Here is a 21,868-nt window from a genome sequence, read left to right as displayed (position 1 = left end):
AAAAAGTCCATCTCACGAGCAATTTTTTTAATTAAGTGACTTTAAATTTGCATAACAGAACAGGAACCCAAAGTTTGGTTAGCTATGTTATGTGTTCCACCCTCAGTCATTTATCCCAAGTCTAGAGTTATTTTACTCGCTTTTGATACTCATCTATCGCCATAAACTTTCTATTATTAAATAAAGAGTTAAGAAAATTCTAGCTATTGTTAAAATAATGAGAAAAAAGTGAATTCAATCATATATGTTTATTTTTTGTCAAGAACAATATAAACAGTGCAATCTACAAAAAAAAGAATAATAAAAAAATTGTATATTTAAAGACTACATATTTTATACACCAACTGTGTAGAGTATAAAAAGCAATCCCAACCATATTGTAAATCACTTGATCACCGCATCACATTGTCAGAAAACTTTGAATTAACAAGAAAATTTGAACTTCTTTAAAAAACAAAGTCAGGTAAAAATCATGTACATATCACAAAGTAAAAACGTGTTAACCGTTGCAAATTGAAAATAATTTTGTTCAGCAAAATGTAACTAGGCTGTAACATATGGGACAAGGATTTTGTCAAAATTTTGCTAGTGAATATTTAAATAGACAGTGGTGCATAAAAATTTCTTTTAACAGATCATCTAAGATATTTGTTGTTTTTTTTTATATTAGTTGACATTTAACAAAAGCTTTAAATCTGTGATGACACACAAAAAAACTTTTTAACAAAATTAAAACAAATAAATATTTGAAAAATGATATATTGGACTTTGCCTTTTGCCCAGCAGAAACTTTAATGTGTACAAAGAGATTTAATGAGCATAATGCACTGTTGAGTTGTGGCTTTGTTTTTTTCTGTATAAGCTATAGCTACTTCAGCTTGTAAATACACATAATTCAGTATTTTAGAAATTCTAGAAAAAGAATTTTTTTTTACTGAAGGTAACAACAATTTAAAAATTGCACATTAGGAAATAAATAGGGGTAAATGGAGGGGGAAAGAGGGGGGGGGGGGGAATAACAGATTTAAAAAAAAAAAAGGTATTAACTAAAAATAGCATAACGAAGTTCAGTACACATGAGAGTATGATACGAGCTAATTTAATTTGAACAACACAATTTTACTAGGGTAAAAAATTAACTACATTGTAAAAACAGTCCACTTAACAACATAAACAGACGCATGGTAGAAAATAATATCTAATTGTAACGTTTTAGTGTACGGTTGGCTTTGAAGCTGATTATGAAATAGTAAAGCAGAAAGATTTTATTTTGTGCCAAGTAAATTTAAAAAAAAAACAAGAATGTTTGAGATAAAATTTTAAATTAAATTCACATCTAAACGCTCATCTATAGTGTTAATGTTAGAAATGAAAAAGAAAAAAAAAACAAAGCCATGTTTTGTAATAGTTTTTGGGTTGGTATTGAAACGACTTCATCTTTTGGTATTTAGTCGTTTACTTGTGATGTCGTTATTTAGTCTGGAACGATACTGCCTTCAACGTTGAGACTGTAGGTCATGCCGTCACGTGGCCTTGAACCCATGGTGCTGGTGATTTGAGCTCTCTTGTGTCCCAGCTTAAAGTCAATGGTGGAGCCACAGTGGCAAAAATCACTCTATGAAACAATATGGTTAAATGTTATTAAGAGAAGTTATTAGCAGTTCATACGACAGCTACAAGATAAATCTAGTTCTCAACACAAACAACCAGCTACAGTTAAACAACTTACTCAGCTATAGCTAGACAGCTCACCAAGCTACAGCTAAATAACTCACCAAGCTACAGCTAGACAACACACCCAGCTATAGCTAGACAACTCGCCCAACAACAGCTAGACAACACACCCAGCTATAGCTAGACAACAAACCCAGCTACAGCTAAACAACACACCCAGCTACAGCTAAACAACACACCCAGCTACAGCTAGACAACACACCCAGCTACAGTTAAACAACACACCCAGCTACAGCTAAACAACACACCCAGCTACAGCTAGACAACACACCCAGCTAAACAACACACCCAGCTACAGCTAAACAACACACCCAGCTACAGCTAGACAACACACTCAGCTACAGCTAGACAACACACCCAGCTAGACAGCACACCCAGCTAGACAACACACCCAGCTACAGCTAGACAACACTCCCAGCTAGATAACTCACCCAGCTATAGCTAGACAACTCACCCAGCTATAGCTAGACAACTCACCCAGCTAGATAACTCACCCAGCTACAGCTAGACAACACTCCCAGCTACAGCTGGACAACTCACCCAGCTAGACAGCACACCCAGCTAGACAACACACCCAGCTACAGCTAGACAACACTCCCAGCTAGACAACTCACCCAGCTACAGCTAGACAACACACCCAGCTAGACAACACACCCAGCTACAGCTAGACAACAATCCCAGCTAGACAACTCACCCAGATACAGCTAGACAACACACCCAGCTAGACAACACACCCAGCTAGACAACACACCCAGCTATAGCTAGACAACACACCCAGCTAGACAACACACCCAGCTACAGCTACATAAGTCACCCAGCTATAGCTAGACAACCTACCGTGGAGTCGACGATATCACCGTTCCATGCTACTTGTAGTGTGTCTCGATCTATCATGAAAAAAAACCTTATGTACAACACAATTAGTCAATTAGCATTTTGGGATATGCCTACGTGTAAGATTGAATGTCTCGTCCAACGAAAATAATATATCATAACAGTTCATTTATGGATGATTCAGTCAGTTAACACCGTAACATTTTTTGTTAAGGTCGGCATTAGGGAAACCAACGGTCATTCATCTCTCCGCCCTCCCCTCACCCTCTGCCCCTTCCAGACCGAATTAGAAAATTATAGGCCTATAAAAATATATATAATTTATCTAAAAATTATATACTGGGGTCATCCATAAATGACGTCACGCTTTTTTGGACGATTTTTCCCTCCTCCCTCCCCTCCGTCACAGATCGTCACAAAATGCCAGACCCTCCCCCCTAAAATGACGTCACACCTCAGCCTACAACCCCCCTCAAAATTGCAGTACTTTTTTTCAAAACATCGATATTTTCCAAAATCTTGTCTGAACTCTGTCAAAATAGAGTATTTTAATCAATTCCTAATACAATTTATTAAAACAGTTTTCTAAAACACGAAATAACGTCTAAGATTCGTTTTCTAACATAGCTTTTTTATAATGCAAAAGTGTGACGTCGCACCATTTAAACCCTCCCCCCTCATCACACATCGTCACAAAATTACGGACCCCCCCTCCCCCCTACGAGTGTGCCGTCATTTATGGACGACCCCACTTTAACCAGTGAAACAATAATGTGGTGACAATTCCTTTTTTTAATTGTATCCAGAGTTTCTTCCAGGCATCTCTTCGGGGGGGGGGGGGGGGGGGGGGGAGAGGGGGGGAACCCTAACTCCTAACCCTAATAATAACTCGACCCTAGCACAGAAAACCAGTTTATGTGTCCTTGCGATGTAGATGACGCGATTCGATGGATTACCCAGAGATCCATCACAAAGGACTCTATTAAGGGACATCATAGATAGATCTTTACTTACGTAGCACTACACTGGTTGGCTCGCCATTCATCAAGAATGTCCAGATTTTTACCCGGTTCTCGTCCTCTAACTCATTGATTCCAAGCTTTTCGTTTAGGGCTGATTTGGCAGCGTCTCTCTTCTGTTGCCTGTGAAGTTACAGAAATAAAACATGTATACAAACCTTTTTATTAACACGCTTTTTAATTTTGTTACAAGATTTAATATAATAGTCATAAAGTATTATAAGTGTAGTAGTCAAAGCATTGGTCGCTAAAAAGAATTGTAAAGAGTTCTTATGAACTGTGGGACTACAGTGGGACTACTCCACCTCTCTTCAGTCACAGGGCCCAAATTAGTACGGAAGAAAAATACAAAACATGAAGCAATTTTAAAAACTGAAAGCATACATTATTTATAACCTAGGCCTACCTATAATGTAAATATTAGGTTAAATTTTAGGATTTTATTTTTATTTTTAAAATGGCTTTCCGCCAACGATAAGTCCTGGACATAATTATTAATTGTGATCTCCCCTTTTAAAGTACTTCGTGATTTCAATGAAGGATTTCAACAAGGACCGTACGATGAGAAACTGTCATAACACATCAACACGCATGTGCTTAATTTAGCTACAAAACAAAAAGTAATTTTAAAATTAAAGGTAACAGGTACTTTTAATTACGCAAAATGTTGTAATGCATAATTCTAAAATTTGAGTTCACTGGTACTTTTTAGTACACAAAAGTGTTGTAATGCATAATTCTAAAATCTGAGTTCACTGGTACTTTTAAGTACACAAAATGTTGTAATGCATAATTCTAAAATTTGAGGTAACCGGGACTTTTGAGTACACAAAAATCGTTGCAGCTATGCCCTTCGTTTCACTAGACATTGTATGTTACCCGGAACTTGGTCAGTACAGGTAAACTCAAGAGCTGATAACTCATACAGCTGTGTTGTGCAAACAATCAATCGCCATAACGAAAAAGTTGGACATAAATTGATGTATCGATTTTAAAACGTTGAAAGTTTGCTTCGGATAAATTTATGGACTAATAATTATGGGGAGTTGGATAGATCGGGGTGTCCTTGTATTATTGTAGTGTGTAGTAATAAGTCTTTTTGTTCTTGGTTTCGATTATGTAGCTTAAAGACATAACCAATACCTGTTTTATGATCTTGGATGTAATTTAGTTTTAATGCTCTTGTTTCGAATAGCAAAAGTTGGTTAAAAAATAAAGACATGACCTGATGAATTTAATCGCACAACGAATGATGAATACCATTGATCCTTTTGATGCTTTGTTTCCAAATATTGAATTATACATTTATTGATTTTCATATTCATTGATCTTTAAATGGATCGATCTTTACGTTTATTGATTTTTATTTTCATTGATCTTTAGATTCATCGATTTTTACAGTCTTACCTCATATACGATCTAGTACATATGTTCAAATATTTAAAACAAGATGGCTTGTGATAAGGCATGAAACAAAATATAGGTGTGAAAAGATTTTCTACACACCTATTGACTGAGGTCAAGCTGACTTACTACAGGTTTACTAAATGAAGTCCAGTTTTTTTTTTACACAAGTAATTACTGAAGTCAAGTTGAATATTTATTCCGAAGATATGATGAATAAAAAAACATGACGATGAATCACAAGTTCCAAGCATGGGTATGTAGGAGTTGAGGACTAATTTTTACTTTCTTCCCACGTTTTCTTTAACTTGCTTTCGCGTCTGTTTGTTTTTCCAATCAAATCTTGCGATCGAAATTTCGGGCACTTCCCAGATAGCTAGCGCGCTGAAATTTTCAGGGAAGCTTTGTTTCCGATGACAATACAATGTTCAATTATTATTATTACTAAATTGATCCATGAAAAGTTTTTATTGATCATTTTAGACCCTTATATATTTGTACAAAAAAGGGACATAGCCTAGTAATTGTAATTTGATAAAACAAGGTTCGGTACTTTCCCTCTTTTGCCTTACTGAAGGAGTGAGCACGCGATTGGCTGAGTAGTGGTCACGCGGTGTTTGTGTACAAAGGAAGTAGAATGGTGATGGTCGAATGGTTTGCACGCGAGGGCAAAATGGTGAAAGAAACGGCAACACAGAAGAAACGTCGATTGGAAAAGGCACGTGTTTTTTACGAGTTGTCTTCGTTTACCCAAAAAAAAGTGAATGCGAGAAGATAAAATCGATAGCAAGATTTGAATGCAAACAAACAGACAAATACTAAAAAGTAGAAAATAGTTATCATTAAAAAAGTTTTTAAAAACTCACGTTTTCTGATTGAACTAAATTGTAGAAAATAAATGCTATACATCACAATAATGCAAGCGATCACTCTACTATAAGCGATGAAAAACGTGGGGCGCCGTGATTTTCTTACAGTTTCTAATACTGTTGACTCTCTACAAGCTCCCTAATAAAACTCAATAGTATTATCTAATCAATAGTAATATAACTTTTACATTTTATAATAACAATGACCGATAAAAAACTTTTACTTCGGCGCCCCACGTTTTTCATCGCTTATAGTAGAGTGATCGCTTGCATTATTGTGATGTATAGCATTTATTTTCTACTTTTTAGTTCAATCAGAAAACGTGGGTTTTTAAAAACTTTTTAAATGATAATTATCATATACGAAGTATTGTAATCGTTTAAAAAATCAACATTTTTGCAAATCTCGACGTTTTACACCTCCCTGAGTCTACATAATTGTTACAGTTAACATATTTTAAAAAGTCCGTTACAAAATTCGTTTTCATCTCGCCATAAGAGAAGTGTCTTTCACCGGAGTTTAGGGTTCATAGACAACTTCCTGTCCCAATGTATGCTGGGTACCCAATACAGCTGAGTGGGTACAGTCAAGTCCGGTGATTATTTCAAGATCTTGGTTCAACCAGCACTCTCACCAGTTTTCCTTCCATGGGGGGGGGGGGGCACTGGTAAAAGTATATATTTTCTATATAAATTCCCACAAACACACAACTGAACGACACACGTTTTTTTCAAAGTTGTAGGCCTGATACTTGGATTGAAACTGAAGCTGTCGTCGCTTTGCTGATACTGTATGGTGGATTACGAGCCACAGACAGGCAAACATCAGCATGGCTCAATGTATAGCGCTGATTTAAATAATCGTTTATCAAGTTGGGGTCAGCTCATGGATGTCTTCTCTGGACCATACAAGCAGGAGAGACATAAAATTATGCTAACACTTCATTACAAAACAAAACTAAAAATACCAACATTTCTAAGCATTAACCAACCGAACCTTCAAACGCCTTTAGCAGCATTAAAGAGTCGTTAACACTGGTGTTTTCTTGTTAAAAACACACAACAAATTATTATCGCAATCGTGATTAATCTAAGCAAAACACGTTGCAATATTAGTATTACAGCATATTGATTTTTAAAAAAAAATTAATGAGTAACAAAAGGAGACAATTATAATGGAAGCACATTCGCAATGAATCAAATCAAAGTACCCGGGATCTATTACAGAAAATCGATTTGATCAAATTAGCGTTCGAGAACTTCGGATTCTAGACACACTTCCAGCCAAGTGGTCAGTGCTTTGTCCGAGATCGTTCAAGCAGAAAATACCATCTTTCCCCCATCCCTCACTGTCTAGCCTGCTACTAATGAAACCAACAGGGTTCAGGCACGCCAATCAATACAACTAGCGTCCACTCCACGCCCGATTAAAGCGGCCACCACAGCTAATCTAGAACTACTTCAAAGAAAGCGTGAAAATCTACGAGCAATCTGGGTCTATTTTTAGAGTGTGAATCCATTTTGTAATGACCGTTCTCGAACCTTGAATGTGAACAGAATGCGAATCGTGGCATTAGCCATATTGGCGCGTGTAAGGAAACAATATTTTTTTCAAGGTGCGATTTCTGAATGGACTACTTTATGGGGATAAGATTTGTCAAGAGACTGCACTTTTTTTTAAAGACCCACTTTTATGGTATAAGTGACTACTCTTAATAAGACAGCTTTATTTTTATGGGATTTGACTTTTATTTCAGGTTCTGCATTTTTTTTTTGGGTGTTTGTAAAAAGGCCGATTTCCAAAAGGCCGACTGGGCATAAGCCCGACAGACTATGAGGTAGAAAACAAAATATGGGTAATCACTACATGAAATTAGCCCAGCTCTGATAGCGAGGGGAGAGAACCATAAAAGAACAAAGAATAGCGGACTATCAAGAAGTTATAACCAGAAACAGAGTACCATGTTTTTTATGATTTTATTGTTTATGCCAACACAAAGGCTTAGTGAGGTCCCACTCGACCAGGCCCATTTATAAAAACTGGTTTCAGTGAATGACATCAGCAATACAACGTGTCAGACGTTTTAATTAAAATGTATTGATTATTGGTTGATGGTTTTTTTTTCCAGAACTATTGACTGGATTATTTATTATTTTTTATTGATATTTATCAATTTCCCATACCAAAATATTTGTCTCTCTTTCATGTCGGTGACAAAATTACATCCTTAAACGTTTATTTGCACGATATCCTTAGCTTAACCCTAATGCGAAAGTAATGGTATGGATTAGTTAATATATTATTTAATAACTTAGTTAATATATTATTTAATAACTTAGTTAATAAATTAGTTAAAAAATACATTTTCAAATTAAAAAACTATGTTATGTGTTATTGTTGGCCAATAAAAGTATGTACGACAACCAGAGGCGTAGAGACCCTTCCCGGCGCCCGGGGACAAACTTTCGATTTGCACCCCCCCCCCCCTCAAACTTTCAATTTGTTTTTCCAACCCATTTTGGCGCCCCCTAAGGTCGGCGCCCGGGGACATATCTCCCCCCCCCCCCGCTACGCCTCTAACGACAAGCGATCTTTATCCCCAGAAGTTGATTAACAGCCCCCCCCCCCCCCCCAACAGCCGTACATGGGCCGAGTTTTTTCGGAAGTTGATTTCGAGAAAAACAGTTCCACAACATCAGAGCGAATGTATTAGCACATCAATTAATTACACGCGCCAATCGATATTGCGAACGTTAGTTGCTAATTGCCCAGGTTACCAGGTTTCAAATAGAATAATTTGAATGAACTAATCCAAGACTAAAGAACTAAGGCACCAAACGCGCGAATTTGTAGAGCAAGTTTTTTGCACTATTTTCTCCAGTAGCGCATGAATACTTATAATACAACCCTATATAGGCTTACAAACTGATGATAATAGCAACGTGTAGCAATTTAAGCGTACTATTTTAATTACTAATAACAATATTTATTTAGGTACAATTGACATATATGATTTAATACAGTAAAGATGTTAACAACTTCATCAACAACTTTTAACACTACCCGGCACTGCTTCGTTACTTTTGAACATAACCATTCAATGCAACACATAATGTATAGATATGTTTTTTTTTTCTTCAGTCGCTTTTAACTATTCGTTGGTGTATTCTCTATCTATAATAATAGTTTCGCTGTCTGTCTATCTATCTATCTATCTATCTATCTATCTATCTATCTATCTATCTATCTATCTATCTATCTATCTATCTATCTATCTATCTATCTATCTATCTATCTATCTATCTATCTATCTATCTATCTATCTATCTATCTATCTATCTATCTATCTATCTATCTATCTATCTATCTATCTATCTATCTATCTATCTATCTATCTATCTATCTATCTATCTATCTATCTATCTATCTATCTATCTATCTATCTATCTATCTATCTATCTATCTATCTATCTATCTATCTATCTATCTATCTATCTATCTATCTATCTATCTATCTATCTATCTATCTATCTATCTATCTATCTATCTATCTATCTATCTATCTATCTATCTATCTATCTATCTATCTATCTATCTATCTATCTATCTATCTATCTATCTATCTATCTATCTATCTATCTATCTATCTATCTATCTATCTATCTATCTATCTATCTATCTATCTATCTATCTATCTATCTATCTATCTATCTATCTATCTATCTATCTATCTATCTATCTATCTATCTATCTATCTATCTATCTATCTATCTATCTATCTATCTATCTATCTATCTATCTATCTATCTATCTATCTATCTATCTATCTATCTATCTATCTATCTATCTATCTATCTATCTATCTATCTATCTATCTATCTATCTATCTATCTATCTATCTATCTATCTATCTATCTATCTATCTATCTATCTATCTATCTATCTATCTATCTATCTGTCTGACAAGAACGCTCTAGAGAAAACACAAGCAATTTAAAAACTCTCACAGTGAAACGAAAGACGAAGTATGACGTCGACACATTTCGCATAGAGTTGAAAATAATCTCAAGGCGGAAAGTGCACACAGTAATATAATGACGTCATTGATTATCGCGTAAACATTGAATAAAAAGGAAATGTTGTCTAATCTAAATGGTTTGCGTGAAGAGTTTCTTTCATACAATTCTTCGGGTAGGGGCGAAGACCCACCCCCGCGTAAGAACGTCTGAGCCCCCCCCCCCCTCCCTAACTCAAAAGAAATTTCTTTATCGATACTCTATAATAAAATTACCGCCTAATTAATATGTCTAATCTAAAAAGTGGTTTTCTTGCAATTTCTTTAATGCAATTCTTCGGGTAGTGGCTAAGCGCGACACCAGTGTTTCTTTCAGACTTTTTCCTCCCCGGAGAGGGGTGGGGGTACTTGAAATTTTCGGGGGCGGGGGTAGAATTTTCTGGGAGGGGGCGGACACTGGAAAAAGTATATAATTATATTTCGTTGAATGGGACGGTAGACATGTTTTTTTTTGGGGTGGGAGGGGTGGGGGGGGGGGGTGGGGGGGGGTGGGGGTGGTGTGTGGGGGTGGGGGGTGGTGTGTGGGGGTGGGGGGTGGTGTGTGGGGGGTGGGTTGGTTTTAGTTTAGAGAAAAGAGACAGCACTATCAGCCTAGCGCCCGTTGTACCCTTCCTCAACGGGCCATTTTTCTCGTTGTAATAATAGGTGTATAGGATATATAGTTTTACACTTCTTTTTAATGAAGAAAATTCTAAAGCATACTTGTTGGGCCTACTATCTTAGAATTAGCTTGAGTCCATTAATTACTAGCTGAGAACCTTTCGTGTATACTAAAGACGTCGGAATTACAGTAATGATATGAGTAGAAATTAATATGCCAACATTCAAAGCCAGAAGAAAATACAGTTTCGTTTAATTTTCGCTAAAATGCATTTGTAATCATGAAATTTCCTTATTTTAATAAATTCAACGGGTTTGAATTTCATCATAAATAATATCGGACGCGAATTTGTATTCGGTATTATTTGAACGAATATTTCTTTTCTTACTTTACATTCGAATGAACATTTCTTTTGTTTCTTTACTTAAGACGGAATATTTCTTCAAATTTATGTTTGTCTGCAAATTTCTTTGCTTCTGTTTTACTTGGTGCAAAGGAATCGATTACTTCTTAAAAGAAAATTGATTATTTTCTTTCATGTTTAAATTATGAACGTATCGACCCGCCATCATTGTTTGTAGTCGAGACTTTTCTTTGCACCGTGTCGGAACAAAACTAATGCCATCAATATGCAAGTGCCGTACATTCATTGGGCACGGTGGTATATTGGCGAGTTCCCGGGCACATTTGTATGGCAACATTGGGCACAGTTCTAGATTGGTGAATTTTAGGGCACATTTGTATGGCAACATTGGGCACAGTTCTAGATTGGCGAGTTCCCGGGCACATTTGTATGGCAACATTGGGCACAGTTCTAGATTGGCGAGTTCCCGGGCACATTTGTATGGCAACATTGGGCACGATGCTATATTGGCGAGTTCCCGGGCATATTTGTATAGCAACAGGTTCTTCAAAAACGAAGCGTTATTTAGGGTTAGGGTTAATTTCCCTGTAACCCACCGAAAATATGACCCTTAAATAATTTCTGTAAAAAAAAATTATGAATAAAAGTGAACCTTTCACAAAATATTGTTTTTTTTTAATGGATTCAATAATTAAGACAAAACTTTTTTATGACGTTGGAAACAAAACTGGATTTCCAAATGTATTGGAAAAGCCAAAGTTGGTTGTTTGGGGTAGTTGGAAATTAATTGGATATCAAGATGTTTTTGTCTAATAAATTTTACTCATTAAATACATGTCTAGATGTGGTTTGATGCTAATATTCATTTTTGGGCTTTAAAAGATAACGGTTTTTAGATCAAACGGTTTGGCTAATTGACCTAACACACCACAACAGTTTAGCTAATTGACGAACTAAAAAAAAAAAACTACAACACCAAAACGCGTAACGGCCAAGAGTAAACCCATTAATCAAACAAGCATATGTCGCCATAGCGTTTAGCTCTTTAGACCCACTCGCGTACGCACACATTGGCGCACACACACACACTCACACAAACGAACAACGGCTTTTAACGGTCGAGTCAAGGGGTGGTTATATAACTGTGCTGAGGTCAAGGTTGATCAATTAATGTTTATTCCTTTCCAATTCCCCCCCCCCCCCCCCCCACAACGTGTATAATGTTTTCTACAACTCCAATCGCCAAGTCGTTTTGTCAAAGAATGAATGTTGAAACGATAAATAAGTAAACAATGAATGAACTCAATGGTGTGACGTCAAACTCCCGCCCACTTCTCGGTTAACGTGCCAGCCTTCGCTTCCTCATGACGTCATTTATTGACGTCACCCCGCCCCTCTAACCACGTCTCTTAAAATAATATACCGGCGCAACAGAGCGTCTTTCACCTGTATGTAAGAGCTGACCTGTGAGTTTACACCTGTAAAACAGGTAGACAGAATACCCCCCCCCCCCTCCCACGGACATGACTCTCCTCATGAAACATTTGACCCTGTGTCCCGTGCAGGGAATGTGCACGGAGGGAGATGTTTCGTTGTGTGCTGGTCTTTCTATGGAGAGTCGCCATCTAGATAACACAGGTCCTCTAGTAGGACACATCCACAATTAGGGTCCTCAAGAGGACATCGCATCCATACTCTAAGGTTGTGTCTCTTGTTTGTTAACCTCTATGTGTGTCCATGTGTTATGTGACTTTGTGTTACCTTCACTGTGTTCATGTTACCGTCACTGTGTCCGTGTTGCGGTCACTGTGTCCATGTTACCGTCACTGTGTCTATGTTACCGTCACTGTGTCCATGTTAGCATCACTGTCTCCATGTTACCGTCACTGTGTCCATGTTGCGGTCACTGTGTCCATGTTACCGTCACTGTGTCCATGTTACCGTCACTGTGTCCATGTTACCGTCACTGTGTCCATGTTGCGGTCACTGTGTCCATGTTACCGTCACTGTGTCCATGTTACCGTCACTATGTCCATGTTACCGTCACTGTGTCCATGTTACCGTCACTGTGTCCATGTTACCGTCACTGTGTCCATGTTGCGGTCACTGTGTCCATGTTTCCGTCACTGTCCATGTTACCATTACTGTGTCCATATTACGGTCACTGTGTTCATGTTGCGACACTGTCCATGTTACCGTCACTTTGTCCGTGTTGCGGTCACTGTGTCCATGTTTCCGTCACTTATCAAGACGTATTTGTGACTTTGTTAATCTCACTGTGTAGATACGAATATTTTCAGATCTATTTGGTCCCACCAAATGGTTGATGGTAGGCTTAGTGCCAATCCTGTCTTTTCCGCGCGTTGAGATCTATGTAAGGAGGTATGTTGGTTCCGCGGATAGTGAAAAATTAATATTTTCGTTCAGATAAAAATAATATTGAGAAAATTACTAATTATAAAAATTGTCAATCTAAACGTTTATATACCTATAAATTATTTAACTTCGCTAAAGGTTTTTTCGTTTAAAATGTCTATTAATAATTCTAAAACAAATAAATTAGAAAAATTAGAAAAACATTCTTGAAAGAAAATATTCATATTTTGTATGATGATAAATAATTATCTACATTTTTACTTTAGATATTATTGACTTTTGAGTATTTCTAACGAGCTTTGGGAACATTGTTTTAAGTTGCTTTCCTTGTCTGTGTAAAATTTATAAATGGGAAGTAACTGTTACAAACTATTCTTTAAATGTAAGCTTAAAAACAGTTGTAACCATAATATCAACCCGATAAGTTAAAAGCAAAATATACGTATCAATAACAAAGTTTTTCGTGTATAAAGACAGAAAGTATGTTGTTTTATTTCTGTTTTTAAATTTTCATTGTGATTTTTAAATCGGTAGGCCCTATTTGTTTTATTGTAATTTTGTTTAAAAAATAAAATAAAACATATATATATATATATATATATATATATATATATATATATATATATATATATATATATATATATATATATATATATATATATATATATATATATATATATATATTGCGTACATTTAAGAAGTCGACTGTAAATACATGTTAAAACCAGTAGTTTGCGATCTTAACTCTGAAAGGCAATGTAGACTTTCTCACCGCCACCCCAAAAAGTATATGCCCAGACTACCTGTAAGTGTGTAAGCCGATTTAAATCAACAGACCATGAAGTGAATTTGGTACACCCTGCTCTTGCAATAGTCAGCCCACATGACATGAGCTTAGATATGAACAGCGCCTAAGTGTGAGTATTAACTACAATTTTACGCCAATGCATTTTGTATCGTCTGAGGATTAGCCGACTTGTCGAACACTTGATGGGAAACATGGCTTCTCAACTAAGACGAGATTAATTCAAGCTTTGCCTACTAGTTTCCGCTCTCTGGGTCACTTACACATTATGTAGCATTAGAAAAACTATACGTATAAAATATTTTGTTTTTCAGTCTGTCACGCGAGTGGATTATTTGTGATTAAACAGATATCGCACCAATTCAAATACAGACGGGCAAAGACAGAAGACCAAGAAATACAGACGGGCAAAGACAGCAGACCAACAAAGACATCAGACCAACAAAGACAGCAGACCAACAAAGACAGCAGACCAACAAATACAGACGGGCAAAGACAGCAGACCAACAAAGACAGAAGACCAAGAAATACAGACGGGCAAAGACAGCAGACCAACAAAGACATCAGACCAACAAAGACAGCAGACTAACAAAGACAGCAGACCAACAAATACAGACGGGCAAAGGCAGCAGACCAACAAATACAGGCGGGCAAAGACATCAGACCAACAAAGACAGCAGATCAACAAAGACAGCAGACCAACAAAGACAGCAGTTCAACAAAGACAGCAGACCAACAAAGACAGCAGACCAACAAATACAGACGGGCAAAGACAGCAGACCAACAAAGACAGCAGACCAACAAATACAGACAGGCAAAGACAGCAGACGAACAAAGACAGCAGATGAACAAATAAGGAAATCAGCAGACGGACAAGGCCAGTCAGTGTCAGCTTCCGGAATATTAAAACGATTTATTTCTGTCAGTGATGTTAAGGACGGGATGGGGTGGGGTGGAGTTGGAAGGAGCAAGTATCTGGGTCAGAGTGTCATTCTATGTTGTGGTGTCAGTCTACACTGTGATGTCATCATACACTGTGGTGTCAGTCTACACTGTGGTGTCAGTCTACACTGTGGTGTCAGTCTACACTGTGGTGTCAGTCTACACTGTGGTGTCAGTCTACACTGTGGTGTCAGTCTACACTGTGGTGTCAGTCTACACTGTGGTATCAGTCTACACTGTGGTGTCATCATACACTGTAGTGTCAGTCTACACTGTAGTGTCATCATACACTGTGGTGTCAGTCTACACTAATGTGTCAGTCTACACTATGGTGTCGGTCTAAACTGTGGTGTCATACTTCACCATAGTGTCAGTCTATACTATGGTGTCAGTCTACACATTAGTGTCATCATTCACTATGGTGTCGGTCTATACTATTGTGTCAGTCTACACTATGGTGTCAGTCTACACATTAGTGTCATCATTCACTATGGTGTCGGTCTATACTATTGTGTCTGTCTACACTATGGTGTCAGTCTACACATTAGTGTCATCATTCACTATGGTGTCGGTCTATACTATGGTGTCAGTCTACACATTAGTGTCATCATTCACTATGGTGTCAGCCTGCACTATGGTGTCGGTCTACACTATGGTGTCAGCCCGCACTACGGTCCTAAATGTGCGCTGGCAAATCTCTGACGAATTATTCAAACATCTTTTCCCCGTGTAGCCCTCCGTGTCCGCCTACCTGAACTAACCAGTAACCCTAGGCAACAACAGCATCATATATCTCATTAAAATCACGTCATTTCCGCTTCAGCGACTGCAGCTTCCACCAGCAGACGATGGGTGCAGTTTGTTTGTTTAAAGACCGCCCGCCGCCATCAATAACATCCAAGGTATTTTCTTCTCCGATGAGAGTATGAATATTTTAATAATTTTAGCCGGAAACAAAAGCAAGGTAATTTAGAGGAATTATCGAACACTAAATTATCGATCTTTTAATACAATTTGTACCCCAGCACTTCAAAGCGGGATACATTAAAACAAATTACAAACTCCACATGACAAAATATTTACGCGAAGAATAATGGCTGACCCGAATAAATATCCAATCAAACTTCGCATTTTAAAATTATTGTGGCAGTAATATAACAAAAGTAACATGACGGATGTTCTAATATAAACAGAATTATATGTTGCAACCTTAAAGTACACAAGTAGAATCAAGATCTTTACAGTACCAAATCCTATTTTTTCATCTTTGATTTTTATGTAAAAAAAAAAAAAAAAAAAAAAAAAAAAAAAAAAAAAAACCACGTAAAATTCTAATAGAAAATTGTTACAAAAACACGTTTGAAGTCAATATATCCAGCATGGATAGTCTTTCCCGTAAAACCTTTTCAGGCGCTATGATTTTATTATTAATGTTGTCATATGTTGTTTCGACTCACGTTGTTGAAGGCAATTACATTAATTACAAGAACTTGAATGACACGGGAATTTATCGGAATAAAACTAGGACTGAATTTTTTTTTAAACGGACGAGTTCACTATAAAACAATATAAAGGTCAACTTTTCATTTGGAGTAAGTAAAAAAGGAAGTGTTTAGGTGTATTTAGGTAACTCGACGTGCGAGTTACCTACAATGGTAAATTGTATGTGAGAGAACAGAGGGTTTAATGGATGGACGAGGTTTAAATGGACGGGTGATGGTGAATAGAGGCGTAACGAGGGGGGGGGGGGGTGGGGCGCCGACCTTAGGGGGCGCCAAAATGGGTTGGAAAAATAAATTGAAAGCTTGAAAGGGGGTGCAAATCGAAAGTTTAAGGGGGGGGGGGGGTGCAAATCGAAAGTTTGTCCCCGGGCGCCGGGAAGGGTCGCTACGCCTCTGATGGTGAGTGCTGTGCGCATTTAAGCAGAAAAATGTACGAAAGATATAATGGTGCTGTACATTGATATACGCGTAACTTGTGTAATTCGTGGATGGTGTAATTTATATCACTTGTGTAACTTGAGCATTTTATAATTTTTATCACTGGTGTAAATGTTTGATCATTTTTATCATTTGTGTAAATGGTGTATGTTGTTTTTATACCACTTGTGTGAATGATAAGGAGGTGTCATTAAGGTCAGCCAAAAGGTAAAACGTTACTTTTTCTCCGCCTTCTTCTTCAAAGCTTTCTCGATGGCCTTCTGTCTGGAGTTCTTACATGCGGTCAATATGACGGACATGGTGTCTGGATGGACTGACCTGAAAGAAAAAATATTAATTTTAAAAAAAATAACATCAGAAACAGACTGAAAACTTAGATTTTTTTATACTAACTTCACGCCAATATATATTTTTTGTTGACTGTCTTAGCTAATTTTTTTTAAAGCAGCCTTTGTTTTTTCCACCTTTGATACAATAATTGAGCTTGAACATTATAAAGATATGTTACCCTAGTTCGTCGGCTGTTAGGGTCGTGATATAAGTGTTTGACCATTTCGATTTATCTTAGGCAAGTATTTATTGTAGTTTATAGCACATGACCCCCCCCCCCCGGGGGGGGGGGAGGGGGGTAACATGATCCCTTGGATGAGGGATAACGTGTGTCCCTGGGTTGGGGATAGCATGGACCCAGGGGTGGGAGATAATTACCCCAGGGGTTGGGGATATCATGGACCCAGGGGTGGGGGATAACATGAACCCAGAAGTGGGACATCACGTGAACCCATGAATGGTTGATTAGTCTAACATTTTACCTTGACCAAGTCATATAATTTTACTGCTCCTTTTCCTTCTTTTTTTTTTTGTTTTTTGTTTTTTTGAACAAAGATTCTAAAACTTACGAAAACGTTATAAAAACTGACAATAATAACTGACAATTTTGTATATCTTTAAAAAAGTCAGCTTATTTCCCAGCGCAGAGTATTACTACAAAAATAGAATATCCTTAAAGTTAAAACTTCCCAGTAAAAGAACCAACTTAGTGTAATACACCCCCACCCCCACCCCCACCCCCGCCCAACATACGTGGTTTCAATCCACAACACTAAAGACGTTAGTTCTCACATACGTTGATTGGTTCATGGGTCAACTAGAAATAGCTCATTTTACCCGCCATCACGTTTCCTTTCAAATCTAACACGTACATAACAGACATGGTGGATGAATAGTAACTAAGTCGACAGCTTTAAATCAATAGTGGTAATCAATTTTTGACAAGGTATCAAAATGTTGATTTTCTTGTAAACAAACACTTCAATAGAACATTGTTGAACTAAGGCCGCCATCACGATTGACCTATCTGTACGGGTAAGAGAAGTGGTTTAATTAGAAGAGGTTGGATTAGTTAGGAGAGGTGGTTTAGTTTAGTTAGTAGAGGTGGTTCAGTTTAGTTAGCAGAGGTGGTTTAGTTTAGTAAGGAGTGGTGTTTTAGTTAGGAGAGTAGATGTCTTATGTACAAACACTCAGATGAAGCGGCAATGTTGCGGCAATGTTGGGGCACTGTATTCGATAAACTGTGAGTAGTGTGCAGAGTTTCTTTCAGGCATCTTTTCGCCCCCCCCCCCCCCCCTAAGAAAGCCTACCGCCCACCGAACTAAATGGAATTTATATAGATAATATATACTGTTAACAGTGTCCGCCCCAACAGGCGTGGTTGGATACTACAGCTTACGACTGCTAGCCCGCAGGTCTCAAGTTCGGATCCCGGGTTCAAGTGTGTAGGACATCCCTGAGTCCACCCAGAAACCAACGGCGTCTGGACCACACTATCTCCCTATATGAAGAAATCATTGAAACAGGGGAACTCTACTTCATCTTGAGACACAAACGGGAAAAAGATGAAGCAAGCTCTAAGAATTTTGCCTCAGCACGTCATTAGAATCAAACACCTGCAATTAGCAGTCTTGAATTTAATATTTTTTAACATGTACGCATGTTGTAATTAACATAATTAAAGCAGCTGTTTTGATAAACTTTACTTGTAAGGGGTCGTCCATAAGTGACGCAAACTCGTATGGGGGGGGGGGGTCCGTAATTTTGTTACAGAGTGTGAGAAGGGTTCAGATGGTGTGATGTGACATTTTTGCATTATAAAATAAACCGGGAGTGATCTCCCCTAAACTTTCTCGAATATTCTTATATAAAACAACAGGGGATGGGAACTCCATTTTAAATAGGCCTACTTAAAGTTTTTAAAATAGAATAAACTCTGGTAGAAAAAAGAATTGCACACCAAGTGAACGCCAAATGAAATGTGCATAATAGTGCGCAATATTATTAGTACTTTATAAATTTACATGCGTTTTTTGAGAAATCGGAAATAGCGTAAATTAGTACTTCCGGTCAACGGAAATTACTCAAAATTTGAAAGAAGGTAGACAATTAGATCTTTTACTTACATGTGAAATTTCATGTATCTATCTGAAATAATACTCAAGTTATAGGTTTTTGAAAAACTCAAAGTAGAAAAAGTACCACTTTCGGTTATCAGAAATCGCCCAAAAGTTGATACGGATCTACGATTTTGATAAAATACTTATATATGAAATTTCATCCACCTAGCTGTAATGGTACTCAAGTTATCGTGTTCACACACAGACACACGGACATACGGACAAGATTGCAAAGTTATGTTTTTCCGTATCAGTGAGGTGTAAAACGTCGAGATTACTAAAAATCTTGATTTTTTTTTTTTGCACGGTTACAAGACTTTCAAATTAACCAATTAGCCAACTAGATATACCTGTGTACTTTATCATCTATGTAGGGTAAACGGAAAAAAAGTCACAGGAAAAAAAAACACAGAAAAAAAGTCACAGTTTTTGCTAGGAAAAAAAGTCACAGAAAAAAAGTCACAGTGGAAAAATGTTATCGGAAAAAAAGTCACAGAAATAAAGTCACAGAAAAAAAGTCACAAAAAATCTTTTTAGAAATATTTTTATTAATTTGTTAAGAATTGTAAAATTTTGTATGTTTATTGTTATGGGTTGTATTTTTTGATAGCATAAATTATTTATAGACGTTAAAAGCATTATGATTTATAACAATTGTAAGTAAAAATACTCTAAGATAATTTACACAACAATCTCAACTTGTTACGTATTTATTTAAATACGCGGTAGAAAAGTTAATTATAAAAGAAATTTAGGCAAATTTTGCCGTAGGCTATTCTCTGGTCGGCCTCTCCTCAGTAGGCATAGTCCGAACATATTTTGTGTTGTTGACGTTACGCGTCAATGACAGCCTTTGAACCTTGTCGGCTTTCTGCTTTGATCCTAAGTTTTGTTATGTAATGAGCGTGATAAATGTGGGCAGTAAAGGTGGTTGAACTAAACATAACTATTGTTGCCATGAGTTGAGGGCAGCAAGTCAGATGAACTTACCATTTCACGGTAATTTAATATTGGTATTTAAAAAAAAAACACGATGAAAACCGTGGACTTTGGAGCATTCTATTAAATGCTACTAATCTTAAGTTTAAAATAATTACAATCTACATACTTCATAATAAATATTTTAAGATGAATTATAAAAACTCCTATACGTATACAGCCTACACACATTACATTACATTAATTAATCCTAAGTTAATTTGCACTCTCTAAATATTTAATACATAAAAGTATTAACAAATATCATGCAAATATATATTTGTGACTTTTTTTCCTGTGACTTTTTTTCCTGTGACTTTTTTTCCTGTGACTTTTTTTCTGTGTTTTTTTTTCCTGTGTTTTTTTTTTCCTGTGACTTTTTTTCCTACAATCCTATGTAGCACGGGCATCAATACTTACAAGACTTACACACACACAGGGAATAGATAACTTAACGCTAAAAACATTAATTCACGACAGAATACTTTAACACTTTAATATACCTACAGACAAACAAGAATACTTACACTTACAGTGTTGAGCTTGATGTAACAGAATAGTGTCCAGCTTTTAAAAATTGTGTCACACTCGCTAAATCAAAACAATGGTCACCTGAGAAACTGTTGAGTTCTGCCTCGGTCCGTCTGATATTCAACACTAGCGGTAGCAGACGTGTTGCCGTCCTCACGCGGGTGTCTGGGCTGGATTAGCCTCGCGCCTGCACGCGCTAGACGGGCGAGGTCGCGTTTGGACATGACGCGGAGTGGTATCGATACTGAGCTCGGGTAGATATATTGTATCGATACTCAGCTCGGGTGGAGGCGTGGTTTTAATAATATTAATAAGGACGGGTAAATGTGGTATCGATGCACGCTATATGCATAGCGTCGATAATGAAGTGGGGAGTACCATCATGGTGGGGAAGGGTGGGGGTGGAACTGCCCACATCGTGTTTCCAACTCAAAAGGTAGTGTCGGGTGTTGCTAACGATGTTGTTCACAGCTGCAGGTACATTAGGTAATCAAGTCGTCCATATCTGGCTACGTTCTATTAAACTTAAATTGAAACTCGACCCGGTTTTTTAATAATGTAGAAAATTTGTTATTACTGGGAACAAAAGCAACATTCCCTTTAGGAATGTATTCATATATCAATGTACAACCTCTTTCTTTTTAATAATGTAAAACATTTGTTATTAGTGGAAACAAAAGCAACATTCCCATTAGGAATGTAGTCATATATTAATGTACAACCTCTTTCTTTATATAACTCTCGTCTATGGGTGGGATATTGGGTTTGGGTTCGAATCTTGAAACTATTAATTTTTATTACCGTCTTTGAAAAAATTAAGTTGATGAATTCAGTATAACCAGCATATTTTTCTCAGCAAATGAACGTGTCTTTGAGATCTACACGTGGCTGAAGCTGCTGATCCTATAACCTCGGACAAAGGTGGCACCGAAGGAGAGAGTGAAG

At 37.1% G+C, this 21,868-nt stretch overlaps 1 protein-coding gene across 1 annotated transcript; it reads right to left on the bottom strand.

Moving 5' to 3' along the window:
- Positions 1–218: 218 nt before the first annotated feature.
- On the bottom strand, positions 219–21,090 carry LOC131946366 (uncharacterized). Its single transcript, XM_059307075.1, has 5 exons — positions 20,926–21,090; positions 17,184–17,282; positions 3,583–3,710; positions 2,572–2,621; positions 219–1,615 (listed from the first exon to the last, which is right to left on the bottom strand). Exons 2-5 carry the CDS (start codon positions 17,261–17,263, stop codon positions 1,475–1,477), a joined length of 399 nt encoding a protein of 132 aa, XP_059163058.1. The 5' UTR covers positions 17,264–17,282; positions 20,926–21,090; the 3' UTR covers positions 219–1,474.
- Positions 21,091–21,868: the final 778 nt, after the last annotated feature.

The sequence above is a fragment of the Physella acuta genome, unplaced genomic scaffold (genome assembly GCF_028476545.2).
Source record: "Physella acuta isolate Inbredline_101_S28 unplaced genomic scaffold, ASM2847654v3 ptg000555l, whole genome shotgun sequence".
NCBI classification, from domain to species: Eukaryota; Metazoa; Mollusca; class Gastropoda; family Physidae; genus Physella; species Physella acuta.
Note: the sequence above shows the minus strand (reverse complement) of the source record. Positions and strands in the feature narration are given on the sequence as shown.

Bases quoted from the DNA above. Each gene is read 5' to 3' on its own strand.
- LOC131946366 (XM_059307075.1), bottom strand. From the start codon at position 17,263: ATGTCCGTCATATTGACCGCATGTAAGAACTCCAGACAGAAGGCCATC. The intron at 2,622-3,582 runs GTAAGTAAAGAT...TTTTCATGATAG, and splicing joins GCCAACCAGTGTAGTGCTAC to ATCGAGACACACTACAAGTA. The intron at 1,616-2,571 runs GTAGGTTGTCTA...ATTGTTTCATAG, and splicing joins GTGATATCGTCGACTCCACG to AGTGATTTTTGCCACTGTGG.